Source organism: Chiloscyllium plagiosum, unplaced genomic scaffold (genome assembly GCF_037043375.1).
Source record: "Chiloscyllium plagiosum isolate Xiang-an unplaced genomic scaffold, Cpla_swu_hap1 HiC_scaffold_1, whole genome shotgun sequence".
NCBI classification, from domain to species: Eukaryota; Metazoa; Chordata; class Chondrichthyes; order Orectolobiformes; family Hemiscylliidae; genus Chiloscyllium; species Chiloscyllium plagiosum.
The window spans coordinates 54,376,043-54,400,505 of NW_028270139.1; the positions used below are offsets into that span (position 1 = coordinate 54,376,043).

The 24,463-nt window shown below is 42.0% G+C and overlaps 1 protein-coding gene across 5 annotated transcripts in view; it reads right to left on the reverse strand.

Moving 5' to 3' along the window:
* LOC122551618 (coiled-coil domain-containing protein 149) overlaps positions 1 to 24,463 on the reverse strand; it is a 149,814-nt gene that overhangs the window by 7,774 nt on the left and 117,577 nt on the right. For 2 of the 5 annotated variants that reach the window (XM_043693817.2, XM_043693857.2), the window contains exons 11-12: positions 19,408 to 19,440; positions 17,001 to 17,105 (exon numbers count right to left, since the gene is read on the reverse strand). In XM_043693817.2, coding sequence (XP_043549752.1) covers positions 17,001 to 17,105; positions 19,408 to 19,440 — 138 coding nt within the window. The remainder of the gene's footprint in view (positions 1 to 17,000; positions 17,106 to 19,407; positions 19,441 to 24,463) is intronic. The other 3 variants (XM_043693826.2, XM_043693847.2, XM_043693837.2) reach the window with 3 other exon arrangements.

Below are 24,463 nucleotides of genomic sequence, written 5' to 3' on the forward strand. Positions count from 1 at the left end.
TCAGGATTAAACTTCATATGCCACTATTCTGCTCAATTGACCAGCCCATCTATATATATTGTAAACCATCATAAGTGAGTTTTATGCACACAAGGAAATAGCTGGATTAGAACAACTTTAAGTATCTGTCATTAATGCTAAAATGCCATTCAATGTGCTTTGCAATATATAAAAATTATTGACATATAGAATAGTGATCACATATATTGATAGAATCATAGAGATGTACAGCATGGGAACAGACCCTTTGGCCCATCTCATCCATGTATCCTAACCTAATCTAGTCCCATTTGCCAGCATTAGCCCATATTCCTCTAAACCCTTCCTATTCATATACCCATCCAGATGCCTTTTAAATACTCTAATTGTACCAGCCTCCAACACGTCCTCTGGCAGCTCATTTCGTATACGTACCACCCTGAGTGAAAAGGTTGCCCCTTAGGTCCCTTTTATTTCTTTCCCCTCTCACCCTGAACCTATGCCCTTTAGTTCTGTACTCCCCCAACCAGGGAAAAGACCTTGTCTATTTATCCTATCCATGTCTGTCATGATTTTATAAACCTCTATAAGGTCACCCCTCTCTCTCCCACGCTCCAGGGAGAACAGCCCCAGCCTATTCAGCTTCTATCTATAGCTCAAACCCTACAACCTAGGCAACATCCTTGTAAATGTTTTCTGAACCCTTTCTGAACCCACCTACCAGGCTCGCTGCAACGGAAAGGACACCAGCATTCTCAAAGATCCATCCCACCCTGGCAATGTTTTTCTACAACCTTTACCATCGGGGAGAAGGTACAGAAGCCTGAACACATGCACCAGCCGGTTTCATAACAGTTTCTACCCTACTGTTGTGAGAATACTGAATGGACTCACAAACTCTTAACATTTGCCTTTACCTGTATTTTTGTTTTTGCTGCTGTTTACTTATTATTTAAGTATCTATGTTATTTAACTATGTGATCTGCCTGTATTGTTCGCAAGACAAAACTTTTCACTGTGCCTTGGTACACAAATTCAATTCAATTCAAGTTTCACAACATCCTTCTGATAGGAAGGACACCAGAATTGCATGCAATATTCCAAAAGGGGCCAAACCAATGTCCTGTAAAGCTGCAACATGACCTCCCAACTCTTGTACTCAATGCTCTGACCAATAAAGGAAAGCATACCAGACACTTTCTTCACTATCCTATCTACCAGTTATGTTACTGTTCATGGAACCACTAGAAAGCATCAATTGCTAAAAATATTAAAATGCTGACAATTCTTCATATTTAGAGTTTATACCATATATAACGGAGCACAATTATGCACAGATGCTTTGTGAAAACAAAACACTGCAGATATTGAAAATGCAGGGCAGGATTTTTCAGAAGGCAAGGTTTCCTGCTTCACTAGCTACAATGACAATGACCAGCTCCTGAAAATGTTTAACAAACCATGGAGGTTAAGCAGGGATGGGCATCAAATACTAAGCTGAGACTATGGTGCTGGAAAAGCACAGCAGGTCAGGCAGCATCTGAGGAGCATAAGCCCTTCATCAGGAATGAGGCCTGTGGGTCGGGGCTGACAGATAAATGGGAGGGTGGGGTGGGAGGGAAAGGTAGCTGAGAAAGTGATAGGTGGATGAAGGTGAGGGAGAAAGTGATAGGTCAGACGGGGGAGTGATGGACAGGTCAAGAGAGTGGTGCAGAGTTGGAGGCTTGTAACAGGGATAATGTGGGGGGAGGGAAGATGAGAAAGATGTTGAAATCCTCATTTATCCCGTGTGGTCGCAGGGTCCTAAGGCAGAATATGAGGCGTTCTTCCTCCAGGTATCGGGTGGTAATGGTTTGGCGGTGGAAGAGGCCCAGGACCTGCATGTCCTTGATGAAGTGGGAGGGGGAGTTGAAGTGTTCAGCCGTGGGGTGGCTGGTTTGGTGGCTGCAGGTGTCCCAGGGATGCTCTCTGAAACGATCCACAAGAAGGCGTTCTGTCTCCCCAATATAGAGGAGACCACACCGGGTGCAATGGATGCAGTAGATGACATTGGTAGAGGTACAGGTAAATTTCTGATGGATGTGGAATGATCCCTTGGGACCTTTGACGAAGGTGAGGGAAGTGGTGTGGGTTCAGGTTTTGCTGTTCCTGCGGTGGCAGGGAAAGATGCCAGGAGTGAGGTGCAGGCTGGTGGAGAGCATGGACCTGACGAGGGAGTCATGGAGGGAATGGTATTTACGGAATTCTGATAGGAGTGGGGAGGGAAATATACCTTTGCTGATGGGGTCTGTTTGGAGGTGGCGGAAGTGGTGGAGAATGGTGCGATATATGCGGAGATTGGTGGGGTGGAAGGTGACGGCTGGAGTGGGGTTCAAGGGCAGTGATGCATGAAGTGGAGGAGATGTGCTGGAAGGCATCGTCAACCACATGGGAAGGGAAGTTGCGACTGTGGAAGAAGGAGGCCATCTGGGACTTGGAGGTAGAATTGGTCATTTTGGGAACTGATGTGGTAGAGGCAGAGGAATTGGGAATAAGGGATGACATTTTTAAAGGTGGTAGGATGAGATGTGGTGTTGTCTGGGTGGCTAGGGTGCGGGTGTCCCTCCCCTTCCTGGACCTCTCCATCGCAGTCTCCAGCAACCGACTACCCACAGACAGATATTACAAGTCCACCAACTCACACAGCTACCTGGACTACACCTCCTCCCACCCTACCTCGTGTAGAAATGCCATTCCTTATTCTCAATTTTTCCGTCTCCGCTGCATCTGTTGCCAAGATGACCAATTTCAACTCAAAGTCCCAGATGGTCTCTTTCTTCCAAGATCGTAATTTCTCTTCCCATGTGGTTGATGACGCCCTCCAGCGTGTCTCCGCCATTTCCCGCTCCTCTGCCCTTGAACCCCACTCCTCCCAACGCAACAAGGACAGAACCCCCGGTCCTAACCTTCCACACACCAACCTCCGCATCCATCGCATCATCCTCAGCCACTGCTGCCACTTCCAAACAGACCGACCGTCAAAGGATATATTTCCCGCCCCACCCCATCAGCGTTCCGGAGAGACCATTCCCTCCGCGACCTCCTTGTCAGGTCCACACCCCCCACCTGGCACCTTCCCCTGCCACTGCAGAAAGTGCAAAACCTGTGCTCACACCACTCCCCTCACTTCCGCCCAAGCCCCCAAGGGATCCTTCCACATCTGCCAGAAATTTACTTGTACCTCTACCAATGTCACTACTGCATCTGTTGCACCCAGTATGGTCTCCTCTACCTCAGGAAGACAGGACCCCTTCTCGCAGCTCATTTCAGAGAGCATCTGGAGCTTCCTCATTTCCCTTCCCCCCACATTAGCCCAGTCCCAAGCCTCCAACTTGGCACTGTCATCTGGACCTGTCCATCACTTCCCCCCCCCTCCCCCCGACCTATTACCTTCTCCCTCACCTTCAGCTTTCTGAGCTACCTTCCCCCAAACCCCACCCCCTCCCATTTATCTCTCAGCCCTGACCCAGAAGCCTCATTCCTGATGAAGGGCTTATACCTGAAACATCAATTCTCCTGATCCTCAAATGCTGCCTGACCTGCTGTGCTTTTCCAGCAACACATTCTTGACTCTGATCTCCAACATCTGCAGTCTTCACTTTCTCCTATCAAATACTAAGCTTGCCAGCAAAGCCCATATCCCATGAAAGAGTTTAAAAATTGATCCCACAACCAACAAACCGGATCAAAGTTCAGTATTCTTGTCACAGTCATGAAGGGTGGTGGACAATTAACTAACTAATTGGAGGAGAAAGCTCAGTCCTCAATGATGGCAGAGACCACTGCATCTGTGCAAGAGACAAGACTGAAGCATTTGCAACCATCTTCAGCCAGAAGTGAGAATTGAATTGTCCTTTTTAACCCCTTCCTGAGCTCTCCAGTTTCACAAGCGGCTAGAAAACAGCCATTGCGATTCAAACAATTAGGGATCAACAATATGACTGTCAGCACTGGATTGAGCAAAGGCCCTGAGAACATTCCAACTATTGTATTGCTGACTTTGTGCTGTGACAACAATTGCACCTACTCAACATCTTACAAAATTGATTATGTCTGACCTGACTCAACAAACACAATCCAGCTAATTACTCAGTCTACTCATCATCAGCAAAGTGGTTAATGGACCCTTGCTTGGTTATACATTGTTTACCAGTACTCAGTTGGACCCTTGCTTGGTTATACATTGTTTACCAGTACTCAGTTGGGTTATTTCAGGTCCACTCAGTATCTAGCCTCATTACAGCCTTTATCTAAGCATGAACAAAAGAGTTAAATTCAAATGGTGAAGTCAGTGTGACTATACTTGACATCAGTGGTAACATTTAATTGGGTCTGCCATTAAGAAGCCTGAGCAAACCTGAAGTCAATGGGAAACCTCGCCACGGATTGGATTCACAAAGCTATAAGGAAGATGGTCTTGGTTGTGTCAGACCAATCATTACAACCTCTGGATATTGTTTCTGGAGTTCCTCATGAAATATATACGCTAATGAATCTATTCAGAGGTGCTATTACATACATCTGGAGCAGGTGACTCAAACCTAGGTCTCCTGGCTCAAAGGTAGGGACACTAATATTGTGCCACAAGATCCCTCAGAATAGTGTTTGAGCCCCAACTGTCTTCAGCTGTTTCATCAATGACCTTCCCTCCATTTTAAAGTCAGCAATGGGAATGTTTGATAATGATTTCACAATGTTTAGCACCATTCACAACTCCTCAGACACTGATATTGTCTCTGCCCGTATACAGCAAGATTTCTACAACATTTAAGCTTGGGATGATAAATGGTAAAGTAATTTCCATGCCACACAAGTGAAAGTCAATGAACATCTCCAACAGGAGAGAATCCAACCATTTCCTGTTGGCATTCAAAGGCAATACCATTGCTGAATGTCCATCACCATCAACAATCTGGCAGTTACTAATGATAAGAAACTGAACTGGACCTGCCATATAAACACTATGGCTACAAGAGCAAGTCAGAATCTGGGAATTTTGTGACCAATAGTTCGCTCTTGACTTCACTGATCCTATCTGCCATCTATGAAGCATAAGATAGGAGTGAGATACTTGCCTGGATGTCTGCAACTCCAACAACACCTAAGAAGCTCAACACCATCCAGGGCGAAGAAAATCACTTGATTACCAACAAACATTTAATCTGGCATTCATGCACAGTGCCACTTACAAGATGGCACTCACCAAGGCTCCATCTTCCAAACCCACAACCCAAGGACAGCAGATTCATGGCAATGTTGCCATCTGCATGTTCTTCTAAAAACTGCAGCCCATCCTGACTTGAACAATATTACTACTCCTTCACTGTTACTGGCTAAACACCATGGATCTCGAACTGAACAGCACTGCATCTACACCACATGGAATTCAGTGAGTCAAGATGGCTCACCATTACTTTCACAAAAGTAATAAGAGACGGACAATAATTATTACGTTGTTAGCAAGACCTACATCCTACAAGTTAACAAAACAATCTTTTTCCTCCCAATCTTTCTCCGGTCCCATTCCCAACCCTTTTCCATATACCTGCTATCTATTCCCTTCTCCCTCCATTAATACCCTACTTCCCATTTCTAATGTAACAGTCTCATGACCCTAGTCAAGAAGCTATTCCCTACATGCCTATTTATATTTGCCAAAGTCTGAACTTCATTTCAATTACTCATATACAAAACCACAGGAGATTGAGTAATAAATAATTAAAAATTCCTTGCAGCATGACTAAACTCTGCTGCAGCTTAGTTATTTTTGCTGGCCTCCAGACGTCAGGGGAAATTTTGTAAAGTTTTGAATTTGTGATTTACCTAAACATGAGGATTGTTCTCATGTAATTTAAAAGCTAGGTGAAGTGGGTTGGAAGGGAGTCAGCTCAATCTTTGAATTGGCCACGTTTTACTACCAGACATGGGAATGCTGGTCTGTTTTGTATTCATAACAAGGATCTAAACTGTGTTTTCTTCTTTGGCAGGAGATATAATGGCTTTATAATAAGAAAAACTTGGGCTGTTTTATTCTTTTAAAAGGTCCTAGATAAATATAAAACTATAATACTTCAAATGCTCGAAATCTGAAATAAATCCAGATAAATTGCTGGAGAAACTCAATGGGTCTGGCAGCATGTATGGAAAGAGAAATAGAGTTAACGACTCAACTTCAGTTTTGAAGAAATGTCATACTTGATTCAAAATCATAGATTCACAGAATCCTGACAGTGTGGAAGCAGGCCATTGAGCCCATCAAGACCCTCTGAAGAGTATCCCACCCATACCCAACCCTATAACCTTGAACTTCCCATGGCTAATCTACCTAGTTAGCACATCCCTGGACACTATGGCCAATGTGACATGGCCAATCCACCTAACCTGCACATCATTTGACTGTGGGAGGAAACCAAAGCAATTGGAGGAAACCCACACAGACAAGGGGAGAAGGTGCAAACTCCACATAGTCGCTCAAGGGTGGAATCAAACCTGGGCCCTGGCACTAGGAGGTAGCAGTGCTAATCACGGAGCCACCGTATCACGCAAAATGTTAACTCTGTTTCTCTCTCCACAGATGCTGACTTTCTCCAGCAATTTCTGCTTTTTAATCCTATATAACTTTACTTGTTGTTTATCCTGATGCCTATAACTGATTTAATCAATGCTCTAATCCACTTCTTACTTTGTGATGAAAACAATTTTCAAGTTTCAAATCAGAGTCACAATCAGAGAGAGTCTGGGAAACATTGGTGCAGTGTGTTGCTGGAGTATTGGTTGTCAGAAGTGGATTTACTACCACCTTCTAACCACCCCACATATTCCCATAGCACTGAAACCAAGGGCACAATGGAGAAAAATCTTGTAGCCTAGATTCTTAAACTCAGGGTATTTCAGGATCACTTCCAATTCCATAAACTAAACTGATTTTCCTAAACTTATCCAGATATGGCAATGCTTGGCTGGAAAATGTAATGTTTCAGATTTCAAAGACATTGGAGTTACTACATCACCACTGGAATAGAGATGCAAACACTATGGGTTACCCATTCAAACAGCTCTGATTTCTTTAATAGGTAAATTGACCATATAGTCCTGATCCTATTTAATAACTCATTTTATAAGTATACAAATAGGTTAATTAAGTACCTGATACAGTGCAGTATTTAATTTAAAACAATTTAATCCATTTCTGAACCAAATAATGAAACATTTCCATATCCACATCCTCTCTCAGAACCCTTAAAATGGAGATTTGTTTTCTTGTAGTCACTTGACACTAAAATCACAAGATCATTGGCTTTAATAATGGCAAGAGATTCTGTGTACAAAGAAGAATCAAGTTTTCATGGATAGCTACAGGCCATTTGCCAAAGAAATATGTTTTTTCAGGAGAAAAAAAAGTGTTCCTCTGAATCAGTTAGGGACTGTTTTTGGAAACAGCAATCACAAGACAATTGAGTTAATTGAGATGAAGGCACAAAAAGCTAATTTAGTATGCAGTTCCTTTAGGACTGGGAAACAAAGTGCCACTGATGGCAATATTAAAACTTATTTAGTTCTAATTATAAGGAACAAGGCAATTTAATTAGACAAAATCACATGAGGCGTGCAGCAAATTCCTCAAAATGTTTCTATGTAAATTCTATAATTACAGGCATACACAGTCACCGGTGATAATGCAGCTCAGAGGCAACAGTAAAGCCAGTCTAGAAGTTCAGCTGAAAATGTATAAAGGATTTTGATTCAATAGGACAAAGTTCACAAGTCATTAATTAAGCTCTAATTATAAAAGAGCATGCACTTGTGATATAGAGACGATATTAGTCAACAAGAGGTAGCTGAAGTAATTTACATCCAAGAGTTAATGAAAATTGCCAAATGACCTGCTCTACCCAAACAAGAGCAATAAATCAGCCTGTGCAATGAGTGATGGATCAGCAAGAAAGATGGCAAAGAGCCTGGAAGAGTAAGTATTTCAGACAAACCCCAAACCAACTTTCACTGGAGCTGACACAAAAATAGAAATGGAAGTTGCCACTGATGACAAGCTCCATTTTAATTTAGTGTCCTCCCTTTCTCCATAGCTTTTGATGGTCTTCCTTACCCTTATCAGACTTTGCACATAAATTAATCCAGCAGGGAACATGGGATTTATTCGTCATGGTTAATAGGTGAAAACAAAACACAGGTGACTTGGTGATGGAAGGAAAAGGGTTCAGTTGTATGTAAGAGCACTAACAAAAGTTAAGGTTCCCACTTGCTTTAGGCACTAGGACATAAATTAACAACTACATTTATATTGGACCTTTAAAATAATAAAAACAGCCCAAAACATTTCACACACAATTTAGAAAAGAAAATATGACATTATATCAGGGCACTTGATCAAAGAGATTAATTTTAAAAAGGATCTTCGAGAAGATTAAATGAGATAGAGGAGCCAATATGTCTAAACATTGAAACACAAAATAATAACCGCAGAGGACTATTTGGCCTTTCAAGCGGCTCCCCTATTCATTATGATCATGGTTGATCATTCAACTAAATAGCCTATTCCCACTTTTCCCCCATATCCTCTGCCCCTTTAGCCCTAAGAGCTATTTCCAACTCCTTCTTGAAATCATACAATGATTTGGCCTTGACTGCTTTTTGTGGTAGCAAATTCCACAGGCTGATCACTCTCTGGGTGAAGTCATTTCTTGGGAAGGAATTTTAGAAATTAGAGCCTGGGCACTGAAGGATGGCCACCAATGGTGGAGCAAGTAAACTCAGGGATGTTATGGAAACCAGAATGAGATCAATGCAGGTATCTCTGAGGTGAAGGAAAGGGGTGCCAAAGGAAAGGACCATGAAAACAAAAATGAGACCCTTAAAACTGGGTACTCATTGAACCAAAATAGGTCAGCAAGCACTGTGGAGGTTGGTAAATAGAACTTGGTGCAAGAAAAGACATGGACAATGGCATTTTTGCTCACCTCAAGTTTACAAAGAATGTAAATGTGTACTGGAATAGGTAAAGACTAAAGATGATCAGAAATACAGAGAGCTTGTTTTGAAAATTAGGAAGGCAGTAGAAGTGTACTTCTCTTGTCATAGGGGTTCTCAATTATCCATCTATTAAATGGGTAGGAGAGAGGAACTACGGGTGGAATCTGACCCATGTGGGCATGGTGCAAAAGTTGGGAAAATTGGGTGAGATGTCTAGTGAGGATTCACTGCGGATCAAAAGCTCTATTTTCAAATCAGATGTTGGACGACAAGATGGGGTTCTCAATAGTGAGTGGCAAGAGGCCTACTTGCATGGTTTATTGCTCTTTCTTAGTCTCATTACTACCTCGTTAATATGCAGTTCCACATTCTTACACCTGCCAGATGGAAATTAGATGCCAAAAATTCTCAGTATGAAAGTCAGAATGGTTACCTGGTGATGCCAACTCGCTTCCTGATCCTCCAGACCCCCACAGGTGGACATTAGGCATGAACAAAGCAAGGCACGATCTAAGGGCAGTGACTGCGCAGACCTTGGCATCCATCAGGTACCAGCCTCACAGCATCATTATGGTGGTGCTGCACTTTGTCGCAGACTAGCCTCTTTTATTACAATGCTGCTGCCATGACACTTTACATGCACCATGGGCACCCAGCTTGTGGTCAGGACCTGGATGCATTTCAGGGATTTGTGCTCTCTTAATGATCACTTACTTTGCACCAGTTTTGATGATCGCAACATCCCTGCCCTGTTTTTTTGCACATTATCCCCTTAGCAAGCGCAAAAAGGCTCACAGTAATTTCATCTTGATTGGTCTTTCTGCGTAGATACACAGTTAGGCAGGTTATCATGGTTGTCAGCAGTCATCAGTCAAAGATAAATCTTGCTGTATGGAACCATGCTATGTCAGTGTTACACCTGCAGCAGTGTGTGGCAAGCAAACAATATACACTTCAAGGAAACCACCATGCTTCAAGTTCTAAGGGAGTAGTCCCCAGTCAAGTCAACCTTCAGGGTTAAAGGTCACAGAAAAACTGCTGGTGAAATGTAAAGGTATCAGTTAGAGATCTGCTCAGTCAGCATACAAGACTGTCCAGGAAAGTTCCTTGAAGGGGAGGGCCACAGTCAGTCCTGGGTGAGGTGTTGATCCATTAAAAGTCAAGAGGTGTTATTAGGTGTCAGTCCTGCAAGAGGGAAAGTGGGAACTTAATTGTGGGAATTGGAAACGCATGCTGGAATGCAGAGACAATGAATCTTGTGAAGGTGGGGACCTCAGAGTATAATATACACAATATATTATATGGAAAGGGAGACAACAGAACATTGAAGAGAATGGGGTAATGCAGGTGGAAGAATCATCAACAGTTAGCAATACTCTGCCTTCAATGGGGGAACGATGCACTGCTAGGTTTAGCATGTCAACTCCATATATCCAGGGCTGGAAGGATTAAAATGGGCAGATAAAGATTTAAATAGATGAATTGGTTGGAACTTGGGAAGTTCAAAGCCTATGGGGTTGATGGATAGGGCTACCAAGAAGGGAATGAGTGCATTTGTGGTTATACGAATTTTAAGAGGCTTAGCCTGAAACTCATTGCTTGTAGAACAACTGCTGTTTCCTTCCATCATGCTGTAGCATGCAATGGTGATGAAAATGATTGAGAATGGAAATGGTAATAGTTTCATTCTGTGAGGGAGTGGGCTTCAAATTTGAGCGATGTGAGGCACTCCAAAGGGGAATACCATTACACAGACACTCATACAGTGAAGGTAGAACACACCTTGGATGGTGATGGCTGGCACGAGGGGGCATAACTTTAAATTGAGGGGTGATAGATACAGGACAGATATCAGAGGTAGTTTCTTTACTCAGAGGGTAGTAGTGGTGTGGAATACCCTGTCTGCAACATAATATACTCGCCAACTTTAAGGGCATTTAAATGGTCATTGGATAAACATATTGACGAAAATGGAATAGTGTAGGATAGATAGGCTTCAGATTGGTTCCACAGGTCAGTGCAATATTGAGGGCCGAAGGGCCTATACTGCACTGTAATGTTCTATGTTCTGTCTGTGCTTGTGAGTGTTAGCGAATATTGTACAGTCCAAATCCTGGCTCCAAGCTCTCTTCAAATGTCGTGTAACATTATTATAGACCAATCCCACTCATGGCTGTGATGATTTGCAATCTGGAAAGATGGAGCCTAGTTTCTAAAGTAACAGTCACCTGCTATTTTCCCATTGGGAGCTGGTCACTTCATACCTTGGACACGGAACATTGTGCAATGCTAAGGATGGCTAACCTCTGTACCTTCAGCATTGTAAGTGTGGACACAGACATTCTCATGTACAGCTGATGAAGGAAAATGTCATATTTACAAATGTGATAAGATACTTAGTGACATGATCCATGCCAGCCATGTATCCTCAAAAAGTCTTCTTTCTTTCCTTCCCACTACATCTCAATGCAGTCCCAGCTGGGCTGATCCGGGGGAGGGCAGCTGGGGGGGGGGGGGTAAACGGAGCGAGGGGTGGTGTTTGTATCTATAGAGTCCACAAGTATCCTGGTCAGACGCAGGTGTACCCTCCTTGACTTGGATTTCTACTGGGCCAAGAGAAACAGGCAAGTGGAGGGGGAACGGCCGGCCACCACTGAGGAGAGTTTGGAATGATACCCATAAGCAAAGGGCAACCAGGGATGGGCAATGAATACTGGCCAGCAGCAATGCCTATGTCCCATGAGTGATTGAAAAAAAACATCCACTAGAACTCAGAGAGAAACCCTCCATGAAATTTGACTAAAATGATAGTCAATCTTTAATAAGATTCAGGATGTGTGTTAATATAGAAAGCAATTACTCCTCAACTGGATATGTTGGGGTAAATTGCTAAAGAAAAGTCAAGGAAAGGCTGCCAGTATTCTTAAAGATCCATCCCACCCTGGCAATGTTTTTCTACAACCTCTACCATCAGGGAGAAGGTACAGAAGCCTGAACACATGCACCAGCTGGTTTCGCTACAGTTTCTACCCTACTGTTGTTAGAATATTGAATGGACTCTCAAACTCTTAACACTCGCCTGTACCTGTGTTTTGTTTTTGTCGCTGTTTATCTTTTATTTACTATCTATGCTACTTAACTCTGTGATCTGCCTGTATTGCTCGCAAGACAAAGCTTTTCACTGTGCACGTGACAATAAATTCAATTCAAATTCAAACCTGAGGTCAGCTTTGGGAAGATAGAAAGACAGCTTTGATACAAAAAAGGTTAGCAGTTTATTTATTTATGGAAAGGAAAATATTAGAAACATAGATTTTAAAAAGGGTGTAGGCAGTAGATGGAAGCCTAAATGGCTAAACTGAAAGGTTTGCATTAAACTCTACTTACAATAAAATTTATTTGGGATTAAATGAATACCCATAAAGAGAAAATGGGCAAAGAAGGATAACTAAAGCCATTCTGAGAGGTATTAAATGATACGGAAAAAAATGGATTGTAGTTCGGCTCTGCTGCAATGATAAAGCTTTCCTCGGTTATGTTTGGAGCTAGAAAATGATTAAAGACCACACAGGCCCTTTGAGAGATTGAAGCACAGCACATTAATGTAAGAGGATCAGGATATCACTGAAGTGCTGAATGGATAATTTGTAATGGTTTTCACTATTGACGAATAATACTACAGTAACAATGTTGATGCTAAAACTGATCCAATAGAAATAACTGCAGAATAATCTAAACTGGGATTAAAGCATTTAAGGCTGAACATGCTGCATAGCATGATACTACAGAAATTAGCCCAGTGCTATTGACAATGGCAATGTACCTTGTGAATACTAACTTGTTTATTAAATAGCTTTTTTAGGTCTGGGACTAATGTGGTAAATAGGGAGAGGCTCATGGGGAAGGAATCATGGGAATTCCAAGCCTGTCAGTTTGGTGTCTGGTGCTGGGAGACATAAACTGGAATTTTATGTTTACAAATCTGCTGTCTAATGCATGTGTAAAATCTATTGAGAGAAGGTCATGTCACAAATCCAAGATCAGTTTCCCATAATACAGCAGGCAGGCATGCACCAAAATCAGCCACCCAACTGCACATTAAAGATGATCATTGACAGATAATTAACGTGCCAACTGAGGTGAAGAAGTGGGAAGGAAGGCATAGGTCATAATTTCAGGGCCTGCTCTGTACCTCTGACGTCCTTTCTTTTGCCTTCCTGCCTGACTTCGAAAACACACATTCCCAAAATCCCTCCCCTCTTGATGTAACTAATCCCTTCCTGTGCAAAAATCCTGGATACATGGAGTCCCAGCAGCAGGCAATACTAGGCCTGGCACTGTTGAAACAACAGCATTTGTCAAAGACGAGAGTTTATATTGCTATGGGGTAGAAATCCCAATTTCTGCTGGTTTTGACCCCCACATTTGCACTGCAGGGCAGCCTTTTTTTAAATGTTACTTACCAATGCAACCCAATTTTGTAAAAGGCTGGGGAGCATGCAATATACTCTCTCACCTTTTAAACTCTAATCCAATGGAACACATTATAAAGGGTGAAATTTATAACTTATGCAAGTTCAACAGTTATTATTTAATGAAAAGGAAAGTTATATTCCACTACCTGATTGACTTTCCAGAAGTAGGACTGAAAAGAATGTATAGTCTTTATATTTCCAAAAAGAAAAATATTAAAGTAAAATATGAAATGGTATTGGAAGCAATTGAACCAAGTGGTTGGCTGTCAATGTTAATAGGAAGAGAGTTGTCATCAATGTGAATAGATTTGTGTGAAGTCAGGTCACAAGTGGAATCTCACATTGCCCTGTAGTAGGACCACTGATATTCATAATCACCATTATTGATTTAGATGAAGCCACTGATGGAATTATTTAAGAAGGTCAGGCCATATTGCCTTTGCAAAAAGTGTAATTCAAATCACATTTTCACATGCTTCCCTTACACCTTCAACTGCTTTCCTTTATCATCTATCTAAACTAATCAGCGATATTGGCATAGTGGGTCTTAGCTTGCATGGGGGAGATGGGTATTGGTATATGCAGTGGATTAAACTTGGAAATGATTGCTGCTACATCAGAAGCATGACAAAAATGGATTTAACTGCTGCCATTTGAGGTTTAAAGGGAACTTCCATAATCCATGCAGGTTACCAATTATCAGATGAAAATTGAAACTATTTAAAGATTTAACCACGATTGTGGCTTTAACGACCAGAGCTTTGGTTTTTGGAACTCTATGAAGCTCACCAGAGTCAACAAAGGGGGAGCACAGCGGACACTGAACTGGACTGTGACATTGGCAAACTGTTAGCTGTTTAAATATTGATCTATTACAGCTGCTCCTTTGCTTAAATGAAAGAATATTGGTCAAAGGACCTAGGGCTCTGAGTGTACTTTCATCCCTTAGCAGTCATTTCTGTTCCTTTGTAAATTTTTATCTTTGATCTGCACTTTCCAGTTCTCATCCTTCTCAGCAGCTTGGGTGCTGTGTAAACAGCTCTTTCATGGACCTCTGATGAACAACAAGAGGGCCAGTCCCAGCAACACTAACAACACCAGCAGCAGTGGCAATACCTACCTGTTGTTGCACTGGACAGTGGGGTTTAATGCAGTGCTCCAGCTCCATGGTAGTGACACTTACAATGTAGGACATGCACAGAGAGCTTGGCATGATTGAGCAACAGAGCCTCATCTTCAGACTTTTGTTCCCAGGTTGGTTATGCAGCAGTGGGGAAATCCCAGTTCCACAAACCCACCCTTCAAAACTGGTTGCCTTCACTTCCCATTCTTGGTTTGGGGAAATGGACTAGGAATCAGGCTAGATGATTTAGGAATAGTGCAGGAAGGTATCAATTCCCAAGGCAAATAGGCAAAAGCCTGCCAGGGTAATTCTGAATACGTGCTAGAAGTAAAAATAGTGATTAAACATAAAAGATCCCTCCTGCTCTCACTACTTCAATCTTCATGTCCCACCTATGCCACCATACCCTGCACTAACTGCAGGCTCTTCACACTCTCCTTGCCAATCTATCCCACTTTACCCATGGTGCCTGTACCCCTATGCCACCCTGAGTACATCTATTGACCAAGTCCCCTCAGACTGCCATGCCATGCTATGCATATTTATCCATCTCCCATGGCAACTCTTACCTTACCAGCACTTTCCCTCCCCATGCCAACTTACCTGGTATCCATCATGAGTTAAAATCAGGAGGCTGGTTAACAGAAAATAACAGTTGGTGCCTATCGATGATTTCACTGGTGAGAAAAAGTTCTCATTGATACAAAAATATCAATACATTGCTAGTCATTCAACTAGTTCCTTATGTAAACAAACATTTGACTTAAGTGCTTAATCCTTTATTAAAATGAACATTTCCATTGTATAAGCAGCTGCAGCTCTTCACTAAAATGCTCACTTGATAAACAGCCCATTCTGAAAACAATTGTTTAGTAACTCAGTTGTGCAGCAGAAATCTTACAATTGCATTTGCCAACAGGAATGCAAAAATACCCAGCATTGATTTTTATCTCGACACATTTTTCAAGTCACTCCTTTCCAGCTTTAGCAGCTCCCCTTGGGAGTTTTGGCAATCCCTGTTACCAACCTAGTCGTCAGTGCAGTGATGAAAGAGGTCATCAACAATGTGATAAAGCAAGAACTGCTCAGCAATAACTTGTACAGTGGCGCCCAGTTTGGGTTCTTGCCTCTCAGCTCTTAACCTCATTACAGCCTTGGTTCCAACATGGCCGAAACAGCTGAATTTCTGAGATGAGATGAGAGTGACTGCATTTGACAGCAAGAATGCATTTAACAGTACTGGCATCATGGGGCTATCGCAAAATTGGAGTCACTGGGAATCAGCTCTCTGCTGATTGGACTCATATTTAGCACAAAAGTTGAGGTTACTAGAGATCAATTAGCTTAGTCCCAGGATATCTCTGTAGGAGTTCCTTTGGGTAGATATAATCTTATTAACCCATTCAGAGATGTCATTATGCTCATTTGGAGTAAGTGGAAAGAATATAGGCCTCCTGGCTCAGAGGTAGGGACACTACCACCTCACCACAACAGTCCTGCAAGAGTATCTCAGCGTAGTGTCCTACATCTAACTATCCTTTATCAACAATTATTGTTCCAGCGTTGGGTCAGAAGTTGGGATGCTTGCTGCTGTTTGCACAATGTTCAGCACCATTCACAATTCCTGAGATACTAAAGCAGTCCGTGTCCATATGGAGCAAGATCTGGACAACATTCAGGCTTGAGCTGATAACTGGCAAGTCCTATTTGCACTACAGAGATGCTAAGCAATGACCATCTCCAATTCCACAGAATCTAACTACTGCCTTCTGACATTCAACTACCATCCCTGAATCTCCCACTATCAACATATGGGAAGGGAAAGGGGTGGTTACCATTAACCACAAACTGAACCGGACCAATCTTAAAAAGTTTTGTGGCTACAATAGATCAATGGCAGAATCCCTTCCGCAGGGAACATTATTGAACCAGACTTCTTTTTAATGACAATTAGCTAACATTTCATTCTAGATATTTATTTAATTCAAATTTCACTACCTGCCATCGTGGGAATGGAACTCATGTTTGCAGAATATTAGCCTGGGCTCTGAATTACTAGTCCAATGACAACTCCACAATCTCTTCAAACCTGGTCCTGTATTCCTCTATTTCCTTTTTCCTCATAAATGTACCAGGCCTCTCCTAAAATGAGTCACTGCTCTCTGTTGCCACCACCCCACATCAAGACATTACACCTTCTCGCTACTGTGTATAGTGAAACAAACATATGATTAATGTGTATTGTGATACATCCCTTGTGTATTATTTTTCTATTTAAATAAACTGATTAATATTTATCTGTATAAAAAAAAGACAATGCCAGATGGAAGCATTAACTATATACCTGGTAAATCAAAGATACCAATCTTTCTTTTCCCTCATTTTTCTTTACTCACCATTCTTGTGCAGCTGTTGTTCGATACCCAGGTACAGAGGTGACTTTGGTCTTAGATCCACAGGTATGGCAGCATCAGTTAATGTTAGAGTCTCCTTCCCTCCTGCTGTCATGAATGGATTGCAGAAGGGAAATGAAAAGTTGTAATGTAATTGCTCACAATATAACTGTTATAAATTATCACTTGAAATTTTTCAATTCAAGAGTGATGCAAGTCATGTATTCGTTGTAGCACAAATAAAGTAGAGATTTTAATTAAATGATGCACATGAATATAAATCAAATAAGGTGTCCTAATGCAGTTTACCCAGAGCTATGCCAGAATATTTTTCACTCCACATTTGTTTAAATTAATTTATAAACTATACGCTATGGCCCTGATCATTATTTCACTGGCTAAATAATGGAACAATAATTTTAACATTCAAGTGAATTTTCATTTAACAGTACCTAGAACGTATCTGAACAAGGTCACATCTTTAGGCCTACAGCCACTTAGAATAATTTCAAATTCTGGACAATCTGCATTAGCGCCCAGTGGTTCCTAGGTAAGAACTCAACTTTTCATAGTGGTAAATAAAACATTCTTAGACTCACATGTTTCTGCTAAATGAGGTAAATAAGATTACATAGTATAGACAGATAACTTTTACAAGTTTGTGACATAAGAAAAGAGCTTTTACTTTCAGTATTATTCATTAGGAATTTGGTTTTCGGCTTCTCAATTTTCCAACCCAAAAAATTAATGGAGAAAAGCATAAAGGAGAGGCACAATCCCAAATTCCAGTATGTATTTTCAGGATGTGATGTTCTAAACTGGGAGTAAAAATATATAAAGCTATCTTTTCAGGCTGCATTATTTAGAATTTTCACTGACATTTCCTCTTCTCCCTATGCTGCTTCAACAGTGCTGTGCTCTGACCTGTTGAGAGAAAGGTCAGGCACAAATGTACTATGGTCACCTCACAGTTTTCCTTTCACAAGAAAGCACTGGGCTCTCCATGTCACTAACTTGGAATGACTGAAGACAATTAGCCACAGTGTGGACAAATGTTAGCTTAAACTCTGAGTATTTAATGTATCAGTATTCATGCATTTATAACATGCAAAGTTTGGTCTCCTACTCTGGATTCATTCAAACTGTTAAATGTGCACTTTTAAACTGATTGCTGTAATGCCACTGACCATCTGTGGGATAACTTTTAATTTTAGTTTATTATGTAAATATTGTAACTGTATAGAGCGTGTGCTGCACAGTTTTACAAGAATGATACCTGAACTCCAAGGATTAAACTATGAGGAGATATTAACAGGTTATCTGATTCACATTTTCAAGATATTAAGTGGATCAATTGGGTAGATTAGGAGAAACCATTTGTCCTTATTTTTTATTCTAGGACTGTGGGAAATGTCTAAAAATTAGAGTGTGGTCTTTCAGGATTGAAATTCGGAATGGAATTTGACATCCTTCTCAGGCCAAGTTTAACGGTAGACCCTTCCCACTTCCACCCTGATTGATTCTGTGGTGGGTTTGCCTGTGGATAGCCTTTAGGCCTCATCATCAATTTGGATTATTAAGTGGGCTATTAACCATTAGTAATAATCCGGTAATGGGTGGGATGTTCTCTATGTAAAGAGCGAGACAGCAATGTAAGGTCCCCTGGGAACTCAGTGCCTGATTGAGGAATCCAGAATCTTAAAAGAAGGCGCCCACTGAGATCTGAACCCTGACCTTAATGCCAGCCTCTCCAAGACATACCCCCACCCCACATAAACCCACCACTCACCTGTGGCCTGGGATCCAGAGATAACAACTGGCTCAACTAGATGATGCATTGACTGATATTTAATGGTACTGTTGGCCTCTTGACTATAAATTCCATCCTGAGATTGTGGATCCCTGGGAGGGTTTGCCTCTGTTCAGTTAAGCGCCTGAGTGTCACGTAATATGGTGGGTTTTCCCAAAATAGGTGATACAAGGATCTTGCTTGCTGTCAAGTCAGCAGCTAGACCCGTTGCTTCCTTTCACCCAAGGAATTTTTTTTTCATGGAAAAGGCAGTAGAATTTTTTTAAACTTCCTCCCACAAATGGCATTTGATGCTCGTTCAACTATTATTTTAAAAGTTGAGATCATCAACTGAAAGAATCAAGGGTTATGGGACAATGCTAGGTATTTAAAGTTAGGTTGCAAATCAGCTATTACCTCAGAATGATAAAACAAGCTTGAGGGGCTAAATAGCCTGTGCCTAATCCTATGTTCATATATCATAGCTGATGAAAAGATGTATCTGATACCAGGTTATGTTTGACATGTTACATTTTGTATGACAATAACAGTATTCGATAATAACGTTGATGCATACAATTATAATCTTTATCTAATTAATATAGTATAAGCAAAACCTACTCCCTAATCCCACTGAGATATTGTAGCTCAGACCTGTGGGCAGCAAGGAAACAGAAGAAATGCTATTACTGGAAGAAACAAATAGAAAGAAAGGAAAATCATGTCATACATTGGATAATTGATTTTGATACACAGTTTCCACTGATGTTTAACTGAGTTCATTTGCATTATAATAAGATTATTCACAGTGCACTAACAGATATACAAGTGACTAATTCAAGCACTCAACAATGCTCCTTATACACTTTCAATGCAAATAATGCAGGACCTACAATTAACACAGTGGCCTTGATATTAACCCCAATCTCCAACAACAGACAGAAGATGACGGGGTAAATAATTCAAGAGTAGGGATACAACTATTAGCTTTTCTAGATCAGTACATATAGGAACAACTGAATGTCTTGTCGTGGGAAGGTGGAATACTTTATTATCATATTCTAATCCGGCTCGCACACTACACTGGGAACCTGATTAAAACTATATACTGAGCCACACAGGTTTCTCAGGACTAGAGGTGCTTCTTGGATCACAGCAGTCCTTCAGTCTCCCCCTTGTACCTCAAGACTTCTCTCTTTCCCTACTGCTGGGATTGTTGAATTTCACTTGCACCTACAACCTTTTAGATTTAGATGCCTTGATGGCTTCATTCTCATTCTAGCATGACTATTCAAAATCCCATACCTCATGGCCCAGCCCTGATTACCAAACCTTTCCCCTCAAGCCCCGACTAACGGGAAGTATTCCCAAGGGTTTTTCGCTGTGGTCACAAAGCTCAGATGGTTTTTCCATCAGGCCGGTGGCCACATTGACAATACAGCAGTTGAAGGGAAGGAAATGGAAAAAAACAACAGCATAATGAAGTCTGACAAGACCCCCTCCCCTGCCATGTCTGGCCTTGTTGAATACTTCAATTGTTCTCAGATTGCCTGTCCTTTTCCTGCCTCCCCATAAATGTTACACACAATGTTTTTAAATGTTCCAAATGTATTTGGAAAATACATCATGTATAGGGAACACGAAAAAGTTTGTCATGATCAATGTAGTCTTTTGTCAATTATGGCGTAGAATTTCTACCAAGGACTCAGCATATTTCACTCATGTCAGTTAATTTAAGTTCTACAAATGGAAGTGATGATCAGTTTAAACCTGATCTGGTATTACTGTCAGGACATTACCACGGTGCTGATAACTCAAGCAAGTGTGTGGTGGCTAACAGCCATTACAATTTTTTGAATAGGAGTTGAATAATGTGAACTGTTTCAAGTTGATTTAAGTTCATCAAGGCCATACTGGAGTGATTTGCAAAACATGCAAATAGACCATAAAAGACTGCAGTAAAATGTTCTCCATCCACATTTAAGTTATTCCCTTAGGAAATGATCTGGGTAAAAGCAGAAAACAGAACAAAAGCAACAAGAGTTGGCCACATCATTATTGGTATGGTAATGCTTGTAAAGTCCCCAAGAAAGCATATTGTTCAGGTGTGTATAACCCAGGTTACAATGATTAGCATCTAAAAAGAAATCTTCATCAGCATTAGCTCTTCCTCCTCCCATAGGAGTTCTACATTCCACAGCAACCCGAATAGCAGCAGAGAGCACACTGGCAAATGACTGGAGTAACAATGAAAAAATCCAGCAAAAGCCCTTAATGATTGAGACACAAGGGAACAATTGTTGACTGGTAATAATCGCAGCATGTGGTAGGTTTTGTCCAAAAGAACATTCAGCCACAACCAAATCAGCCAGATTCCTTTCTGCCTCTTATCCACTGCAAAGTGTGTTCAAACATTATTCCCTCCCACCAAAGGTTAATTTTAAATAAATCTCCCCTTCACAGAGGATGGTTAAGGCCTCACATTCGCAATTGGGAGCAACTTGGCATAAGCCCCACTAGCATCAAGGGGCATGTTCGCTCTAACCTCTGCATTTTGGCAAGCAGCAGCTCCTTGGGCTGCAAGCGAGGCCCATTCCCCACAATCTCATATCCTCCACTCTGTCCTGCAGTTGATTTGCTTCTCCCATTTTCATGACCTTGTATTCTGACTTTAAAACCGTCTTGCTCCACCAAATAATGGTTCAACTATAGACATCTCACAATATTCCTATAATTTCAATGGTACCTCAAACATTCTTCACATTTACTATCCAATTCCAGCCCCTTTTTCTCTTTCTCCACTTCTCTCAAACTTCCCTCTTCTTGTCATCCATCTTCAACACACTCTTGCACTGCCATTCACACTTTCATCTGTCTCTTGCCCACATCCTCTTTCTCTCCTTTATTGGACCAATGATAACAAAGCTGATGTCTATCCTGATCTCCCATCCAAAGTAAGCAAAGAAATGCTGCTCTCGTGCACAGAAGGGACTGTGATTCACCTGTAGAATAGCAGCTGTTCCCTTTCCCAGCTTCGAGAAATTACTTTGGCCGTTTTTCCTCCCCAACAAAAGAAATTAGACATGAAACCACTTTTGGTTACTGTCCGTAAAAAAAAACCCTGAGCTTCCTGTTGCCTGCCACTTCCACACACCACTATGTTTCCACGCCAACATTTCTGTCTCAGGCCTGTTGCAGTGCTCCTGTGAGCCTCAGCACAAATCTGAAGAACAGCATTTCATTCATCTCCTGAGGACCCTGCAGCCTCTAGGACTCAACACTGAGTTCAATAACTTTACCGCCTGATTACATCCTATGTTTTCAACCCACCCCCCACACCCTAGTCCTGACATGACACAAGTTGCTTTCAGCACAGGGCAGAAGTGAGTACTGCAGATGCTGGAGATTAGAGTTAAGATTAGAGTGGTGCTGGAAAAACACAGCAGGTCGGGCAGCATCTAAGGAGTAGGAAAAATCAAAATTTCAGGCAAAAGCCTTTCCCACCCATTCTCTCCTACCTTCAGCTCTCATTATCACTTATTCAACTTCTCTTCTGTCCTGCCTGCTGTCAATAATCCCCTGTCTGTCTACCTCTTTCATATCTCACTCTCCCTGGGCCCCACCTCCATCCTATCCACTCTCCACCCGCTGCTTTAGCGCACATACCAACCTTATCCCAGCCACAGTCAGTTCTGGTTACTGGACTCCAACATTAACTCTGCTTTCTCTTGAGTTCTACAGCAATTTCTGTTCCTGTTTATGAGATCACTTTTGATTCCTCCACCTCAGCTTGGAAATCAAGAATTTACGGTTCCTGTACAGAAATAAATCAGTGTCTGTTCTGTCCTCATCCTCACTCTTATCCCATCAGAAAATCCTATCTGCTCCCTCCCCCACATCAAACATAAATTTTCACCTTTGGTCATCTCTGCCAGCACAGAAACAAATGGCTCTACATGACTCTCACAGTGAAGATGCCACTGATCCAGACAACCATTATCCATTACCCAGCAATCCCCAATCCCACAGCTCCCCACTTCCCTACACCCCCCCCCCCAGCTCTGAATAAACCCCACCACTTCAACCTATCTGTGTGCAACCATTAGTTGTTAACAATGTAAATATATGTTGAAGCGATCGACAACTGGCATGAGAATTAACTGGCGAGATCAATTTGCAGAAAGTAAGTGACATAACACAAGCTATGTGTATTTTGTGTATGAACACTAATGAATTATTGCAACATTGGAAGGGACCGGGATTTGTTTATTCTGCTCAGCTCGAAAGAATGATCCAGTGTACCAGAGACTCTCAAAAAAGGACAGAAATAATATTTGCCTGAATATCCTGCTGGAAAGATAACTGTTGTAGTAAAGTGGATATGAGTTGCAAGTTGAAATCATGTGGATGTCCCAAAGCAGCGCACTCGCTGGGAACTGCCCTGGAGGTTGAAACTTCTGATGGATATTTGCCTGGATCTGGATCCATCTGAAAAGGTTCTAAACTCTGAGAATAGAGAGTTCCAATATACTTAATAGTTACCCAGTAAAGGTTAGAGGGATTAATCCTATTGTAACCCTTGGGTAACCTGACCTACCCAATACACATTGCCACCTCTCACCCCCAACCCCCTGCCCTGATCCCCACAGACACCCAACACCTCCAAATCTCAATTCTACCCTCCCCATAGCCTTCCACTTAGACCTTACCACCTCCTGATCCCACAACAGCTCCACCCATCCAGCCCCTTCCCTTGTCTTTACACAGCTTCCACTCCCAATGCCTTCACATCACTGCTGACTCAGCGCCCCCCCACCCACACTGACCTGAGCTGACTTCTTCTGCTCCACACTATACCCTGCTTGCCACCACCCCCCACTCATCACCCTATCACTACCCCAAACTCTGTAGAACCCCATCTACAAGTCATCCAATTCTCTCATACATGTAACACCCCCTACCTCTCACCCACCTGCCAGCCAAATCCTCCACCCTGGCAACACAGACCCTCCCCCACCTGCCACTGCATTGCACCCCCCCTCCCCCCAATCTATCATCCTAACCCATCATGCACCTGGCATGCCACCCACTAATTGCCTGCCACTAAATCACTAACCCTATCTCAACACCCACCCATCTGACACCCTAGCCCCCATTACCCCTCCTTTAGTCACTCTACCACCTCCCCCACTTATTTTCCCTAAGCATCTGTCAAGGTATGTTCAGGATTTTGAAACCTTGGAATATGGCACATCATGTTGATAATAGGGATGTAGTCTGAACACTGATCCACTTCATTGTATGGAGGCCTGACCTGGACCCGATTGCTTCACCTGGAAAGTTGCCTGATTTGGAGATTCAGACAAGGAACTTCTGCAAAGACAAGTATTTCTTTGTCTAAATAGGAGCTGGAAATTGGGATTCCTACTCTAATGGCAAGATTTTTCTCACAGTAATGTACCAAACTATAGAATTCTTTCTTTATGTTCGTATCTTGAATATTCAGGCACTGGATATTCCAGAGCAGCACTGAGGGCAGTTCACATCAACAGACCATAACAATTCCACAGCAACAGCCCGCACACTCATGCTCAATTTGGCTTCTGACAGGGAGACTTAGCTCCTGACTTCATTACAGCATTGGTTCAAACATACACAAAAGAGAATGAATTCCAGG